This window comes from Ictidomys tridecemlineatus, chromosome 7 (assembly GCF_052094955.1).
Source record: "Ictidomys tridecemlineatus isolate mIctTri1 chromosome 7, mIctTri1.hap1, whole genome shotgun sequence".
NCBI classification, from domain to species: Eukaryota; Metazoa; Chordata; class Mammalia; order Rodentia; family Sciuridae; genus Ictidomys; species Ictidomys tridecemlineatus.
Window position 1 is genome coordinate 33,298,364 of NC_135483.1, and position 7,326 is coordinate 33,305,689.

Genomic DNA, 7,326 nt, shown 5'->3' on the forward strand with positions numbered 1-7,326 from the left:
AGGTTCAATCCCCAGTACCAAATAAAATACATATGAAACCTCAATATAAATCCAAGTGTCTACATATAATATTGAGTCACTAAAATGAAAGCTTCAGAATATATGCACTATGATAAAATTTAGGTAAATTTTAAATATTTTTAAATTATTTAAATAGTGAAAAATTGTTGAATAGTGAAAACAACATTAAGTATTTATACATACAGAGAACTTTTATTTTCTGGTACGGGATATTGAACCCAGCAACTCTTTGCCACTGAGCTACATCCTCAGCCCTTTTTATTTTATTTTGAGACAGGGTCTCACTATGTTGCCAAGAGCCTTGATAAATCGCCGAGGCTAGCCAGTTGTGGTGCACATGCATGTAATCCCAGCAGGTTGGAAAGCTGAGGCAGGAGGATTGCAAGTTCAAGGCCAGCCTCAACAACTTAGTGGGGCCCTAAGCAACTTAGACTCTGTCTCAAAATAAAAAATTTTTAAAAAGGGGGGGTGGGCTGGGGATGTGGCTCAGCCATTGAGCCCCAAATAAATAAATAAATTGTTGAGGCTGGCCTTGAACCTATATCCTCCTGCTTCAGTCTCCAGAGTCTTTGGACTCAGGAGCGCTTTGGAGAAGTTTTTTGCTGTATTGGAGGCTGGCAGAGACCACATCAAACCGTAGTTGGTAAGGAAGAACATCCTGATTTTTTAGCTTCCAGCTCTTTGCAGAGAACCACATCCCTCATTTCCCTTTCTCCAGGGCTAACCCACTTCTTCCCACTTGCAGATTTCTAATTCTAGAATACAAAAGGTGCACTGTGAAAGTCTGAGGGAAAGGAATGGCCACACCCTATGCCATTCCTTCCCCTTCCCCCCCTTCCCCACCCCCATTACAATGAGATTTAGCCCCGGGCTAAGCACAGTGGGCAGTGAGCACCAGGACCCAGCCTGACACTGGCTTGAGCAGTATCACAGCCCCTGATTGTAGATCAGGTGGGCGGAGGCCCACAGAGCCCTGCCTGAAAGGAGTTGGTTCAAAAGGCAAGACCTACTGAAAACCGAGGGAGTGAGGGAGAAAGGACTTGCTCACGGAGCTCTTGTTGGGATGCACAAGTTCCTTCTCCCCTGTTCAGTCTTAACTAGCACCGGGTTCAGGGAGGAGCAGGAGGTAGAAAAAAAATCATTTTTTCGAGTCTGGGTAAGGCAAGGACGAACCATCTCAATATCTACTTGGGAAAGAAGCACCCCCCTTCCTCTTTGTGTGTGTGGTCAAGGAATTTTATTTTTTATTTTTTTCCCCACATTTTTATGGTGCATTATAGTTGTACATAATGATGAGATTTGTGTTACATAATCGTTCATGGCCCTCTCTCTTTTGATAAACTGCTGAGGCATGTGGCTATGTAGGAGTACTCAACATCTATTCCAAACTCTCAAAGGTTTAGTTCAACCTGATTTATCAATCCTAAATTCTACTTGATACCGTGTATTTCTTTTATTATTTTACCTCTGTCCTAACCATAGTGCTTTTTGAATAGTGTGTGCTTCTTATAGGTTGAAATCATCAAGGAGACAGAGATCTTCCATCAGTAAGTTTCAACCCAGAGAATGAAAGAAGCAAAGAAATATTATGTCAAAATATCTTAACATATCAAATTCCGAAAAGTGATTATGTTCAGATTTTTGAGACATGAAAGTATTCTTAACACCAGCTTCAACCAGAGGATCAAAGAGAGCAAAGAAGACTGTTTCATCCTTGACAGCAAAGATCAACAAGTCAGGATGTTGGAAGCAGGTGCACAACCTATAATCCCAGCTACTGGGGAGTCTAAGCCAGGAGGATGGCAAGTTTGAGGCCAACCTGGGCAACTTGTGAGGCCCTGTCTCATAATAAAATAATTATAAATGCTGGGGGTGTAACTCAGTGGTAGAGGGCTTGTCTAGCATGCTCAAGGCCTTTGGCTCAATCCCCAGTAAGGGTGGGGGCAAAAACACATAATAAATGTATTAAGTTTGTGTGATTTGCTATAGCAGCGATGGAAAATCAATGCAGTACCTGTGTCCTGCTCCTGAGAAGCACTGAGCACAGTGTGGTGCTTAGGAAATGTGTCCCATGTTTGGTGACTGCAATGAGTGAAGATAATTTAAATTCCATCTAGAACTGCATTTTCGTATATACTATCAGAATCCCCCCCACCCCACGCCTCCGTCCAAGTATCAGGACAGTGTTGAGGAGGGACAGCTCTCCCAAAAGAATTCAGTGCTGTTAGCAATGGAAAGGACACAGATGCTGGGGTGGCCTCCATACTCTTCCTCACACAGAATGCCATACGGCAAGAAGACCACCAGCGTTTGTACATTTTTCAGTCATGTGACTGTGTGGGAAGGTGTGTGTGTGAGAGAGGATTCAATGATCAAAAAGGAAGTCAGAGGCTGGGGATGTGGCTCAGAGCATTGCCTAGCACGCATGAGGGTTTGATCACTATGATCATTATTTGATCACTATTTCTAGCACTATGAAAAAAAAAAGAGAAGGAAGTCAGAATCCTAGGATGACAAGATGACAGAGGTGGCCACATTTATTGTGCAACTGAAGAAACTGAATCCAAAGAAATTAACAACTTCTATAATGTTAAGACTTTTTTTTTCCTATAGTGCTGGGGATTGAACCCAGGACCTTCTTCACACTAGGCAAGCACCCTACCTTGAGCTACACCTCCAACCCAGGTTAACACGTTTTTGTAGCACCAAAAGGAGGACACTGCAGATATCCTGGCCCCTTGTGCAGACCACTCCACTAATTGGTAGAATTTTGTAGGTGACTTAAGAAAAAATCTTTTTCAGAAATGAATAACCTATTTTCTCTGCCTCCCTATCTTCCCAATGAAATGTTGATAGATAGATGTATATATTAACATATTGATATATATGTATGCACACAATATGTGTATGCACAGATAGATGAGTATTTGCATATACAGATATGTGTATGGCTATGGATATAGAGATATATAGAGGTATACAGATGTATGTGTATGTGTTTGGGTGCTATAGTTTGGATGTTGAATGTCCCCCAATGGGCCCTATGTCAAAAGCTTGGTCCCCAGCATGGCACTATTGAGAGAGGGAGGAACCTTTGAAAGCAGAAGCCTAGTGGGAGGCTTTTAGGTGACTGGGGGTGTGCCCTTGAAGTGGATTAAGTGATCTTCACCCCATTCTCACTCTCTTTTGCTTCCTAGGTCAAGAGGTGAGTGATTATTTCTACCATGTGCTTCTGTCAGGAGGTATTGCCTCTCTATAGGCCCAAAGCAATGGAGCCAATCAATTATGGATTGAAATCTTCAAAATCAAAAGCCAAAATAACTTTTTTCTCTTTATAAGTTGATTACCTCAAGTATTTTGTTATAGTTATAGAAAGCTGACACACTGTGTGTGTGTGTGTGTGTAGGGAGAGAGAGAGATTGCAGTTTAGATTCCTGTCTGGCTAGAAACTCTACTGTTTTGTTTCCTTCAAAATATAGAGTTATAAGATAATTATTGTTCAACACCAGGGAGAATGCACTGATTATATTGAAGTTTCCTTTCAGCTTATGTTATTTTTATTGGTTTTTTTTTAAAGCTTACTTCCAAACATTTGAGAAAATACACAAAACAAATACTCTTCCGAAGTCATGACTGTTGTTGCTAGTGCTGGGAGCCAGGCCCTCGCATCTGTGCATTTTCCCACAAGCATCCGCAAAGTGCCAAAGGCACAGATGGGTTGTAAGCTCTGCTGAAACATCTGGCAAGCTTAGGCCTTGCTTGGCTAGAACCACATACGTGGCTGGCAGAGCAATATGCCAGGCACTAATCTAGGCGCAGCTTCATTTGACTATGTCATACTGGGACAGCACAGAAGACCTAGAGCTGAGGTTATGAATGCATAAATCTCTCACTTAAAACGGAGGACTACATTTCCCTGTGACTTAAGAGACACCAGATAAATCTAATCCAATAATGAAATGTTGGTATTAGGCCCGATATTTGGCATTTTCTCCCCTAGGATAATCCAACATGCATCAGACCCTGCCAAAAAAAAACCTTGTTGAGTCCCCCAGCTAAAAGTCAGCAGCTAACCTGGCCCTTCCACTGTGCTCTCTGGGCTTGACTACAGTGTTAGACATGGTTCACCTGCTACATAACTGAAGGGGTTCTTTGACTTACAGTTTTATAAATATATGTAATAAAATGAACTCTGACTTGGAGATGTAGCTCAGTGGTAGAGCACTTGCCTGGCATGTGCAAGGCCCTGGGTTCCATTCCCAGCATCACACACACACACACACACACACACACACACACACACACTAAATAAATTAAATAAATAAAATTTGTGCAGTAGTCAGTATTTATTTGTTTGTTTGTTTATTGGTACTGGGAATTAAACCCAAGGGCACTTTACCACTGAGCTACATTGCCAGAACACTTATTAGTTAGAGACAGGGTCTCATTAAGTTGCTCAGGGTCTCACTAAATTGCTGAGTCTGGCCTCAAACTTGTGATCCTCCTGTCTCAGCCTCCAAAGTTGCTGGGATTACAGTCATGCACCACTGCACCCAGCTCTGTCAGCAGTTAATTTAAGCTACCTCAATCAAATATATTTAACCAATGCTTCCTATGTTCCAGGCACTAGGCTACTGAGTCAAGAACAGGAAACAATACTACAAATGATATACAGTATGGGTTTTTTTATATAAACCTGTCCTTCTGCTGTTGTGGATTGGTTGAAAACCAATCCAGTCTTATCCAGAAGTCTCCCTGTGGTTCGACTCAGCTCTTTTTCTTGTTGTCTAGAAACCTTTCCTGCCTCTCAAGAGTTTGTGTTGTGGTTTTTAATCCCAATTACAGAAAATTCTGTCTCTCCGTTTATACACACACAAAATTCATTCTCTAAGTTCAGCTGCCTCTTTGTCAATTCATGAAAATTGGTTAAAGAATTTAAGGGATTTCTTCTTTATCAATACATATTTTTCACAGTTCAGCCCGAAACCAGGTGTCCTGCGGAAACCTGGCTTTTGCTGTCCACCAGAACTGTGGTGAGTGTTCAGAGGGCTTTCACAGTCACACACGCTTCAAAGGAAGTGAAGAACTTCCAAGCTGAGAACAATTCCAGGTACTTTGATTACCAGGAATAGTTTCCTTGATTGCTCAGAAGTTCTTGAACTCTATGATACTTCCTGTTCAGCATCATTGGCCACTTCCTCTGAGATGGTCATTCCTCTCGACCCTCCCACTTGCCAGGATTCTCTTCCATAGTCCCTACCTGAAGCGAGGAATTCCTACTCTCAAATGCTCTACTTGTCCTACGAAACAGGGGCTGGGAGAGGAGGGAAGGTCAGTGTGTCTCATTATGAACGTCCCAAGAGACTCAGAGGGACTCATGCCAATCCTCCCTCCTCCTCGGCCTTGCTCAACTGGGCAGACAGCTCCGGCCCCAGTTTGGGGCAATTTGCCATAGACTGTTTGTCTCTCCCCCACACACTCTGTGTGTGTGTGTGTGTGTGTGTATGTGTGTGTGTGTGTGAGAGAGAGAGAGAGAGAGAGAGAGAGAGAGAGACACACACACACACACACAACACACACACTGGGGATTTAACCCCAGGGTACTCTACCACTGAACCACATCCCTAGTCCTCTTTTATTCTATTTTGAGATGGGGGTCCCCTGTTGCTGAGTGAGGCTGGCCTTGAACTTGCAATTCTCATGCCTCAGCCTCCCAAATCACTCCCATTACAGGCAGTACACCATCATGCCCAACTTTTCTTTCTTAAATTTTAAAAAACTTTTATTTTCAACCATCATACTTTAAGGCCAGGGGTACAGTTTTGAAAATTGGACAAAGATCATAGTTTTGAATTCTCTGAGGCAAGTTGATTTTTAGTTCCTGTTCTTCTGCTACCAAATGCTGTTGCTTCTGAAACTTACTCCTCATCCTTCTAGAACCTGATCAGGTCTGAATGCCAAAACTGATCAGGTTATTTATTTAAAAGAAAACTCTTCAAACCCAATAATAGTGACTATTTTCTGCCCTGGTACCTGAATCTCAAGATCCTGAACTTGGTGTCCTATAGTGTAGGAGAGGATGAATAACTCTGGGGCAGTGATAAAAACAACATAGGAGGACTAAAGGAGTCGCTCTACCGTGCTTGCCTACCACGCACAAGGCCCTGAGTTCCGTCTGCAGCAGCAACACCACCACCATAACAAAATCAGAAGGGATGAACTCATAACAGCCAATCAGTCCTTTAAAATGTATTACTGAAGCTATGGGAAAAGAAAAATTAAAAATAAAATAAAAGAAACGTGAGGAGGAGGTCGCGGCAGGCGAAGGCCACGTCCCGCTGCCCGCCGGCGGCCCCGAGTTCCGCGACGATGGCGCCGAGCCGGGCCCGCGCGAGGGCAAGCGCTCCTACTCCATGGAGCACTTCCGCTGGGGCAAGCCGGTGGGCAAGAAGCGGCGCCCGGTGAAGGTGTACCCCAACGGTGCGGAGGACGAGTCGGCCGAATCCTTCCCGCTCGAGTTCAAGAGGGAGGCTGTGCCCGGCCCCGACGGCGCGGCGGCCCTCGCCGACCTGGAGTACGGCCTGGTACCCGAAGCCCAGGCGGCGGCGGCCGAGAAGGACGACGACGGGCCCTATCGCATGGAGCACTTCCGCTGGGGCAGCCCGCCCAAGGACAAGCGCTACGGCGGCTTCATGACCTCTGAGAAGAGCCAGACGCCCCTGGTGACGCTGTTCAAGAACGCCATCATCAAGAACGCGCACAAGAAGGGCCAGTGAGGGTGCAGCGGGGCGCAGGGGCTTCTCTCCTCTGGGAAGTCCATCCTAAAGCCCCCTGGCTCGCCTGCCCTTCTGCCTGGCCAGCTTCTCGCTGGGGCTGGGGGTAGCGACAGACATTCAACCCTTAAAGCTGTCTGTAGTTAGGAAATAAAGCCTTTTAAATTTCAAAAAATAAAATAAAATAAAATAAAATAACGTATTACTGGACCCAGCTTGGTGACACGTGCCTGTAATCCCAGTGGCTCCAGTGTCCAAGGCAGGAGGATCACAAATTTTGAGGCCAGCTTGGGCAATGCAGCAAGACCCTCTCAAAATAAGAAGTAAAAAGGATTGGTGGGGCTGGGGTTACGGCTAGCAGTAGAGCACTCACTTACCATGTGTGAGGAGGCCCTGGGTTTGATCCTTAAACCACATAAAAATAAATAAAATAAAGGCATTGTGTCCAACTACAACCAAAATATAAATATTAAAAAAAAAAAAAGGACTGGGGATGTAGCTCAGTGGTAGAGAATCCCTGGGTTCAATCCCC

General features: G+C 44.4%; 1 protein-coding gene across 1 annotated transcript; it reads left to right on the forward strand.

Annotated features, from left to right (window-relative positions):
* Nucleotides 1–6,309: 6,309 nt before the first annotated feature.
* On the forward strand, nt 6,310–6,998 carry LOC144365439 (pro-opiomelanocortin-like). Its single transcript, XM_078016837.1, has one exon. It carries the CDS (start codon nt 6,435–6,437, stop codon nt 6,795–6,797), a length of 363 nt encoding a protein of 120 aa, XP_077872963.1. The 5' UTR covers nt 6,310–6,434; the 3' UTR covers nt 6,798–6,998.
* The last annotated feature ends 328 nt before the right edge of the window (nt 6,999–7,326 follow it).

Coding starts and splice junctions, on each gene's coding strand:
- LOC144365439 (XM_078016837.1), top strand. CDS start 6,435: ATGGAGCACTTCCGCTGGGGCAAGCCGGTGGGCAAGAAGCGGCGCCCG.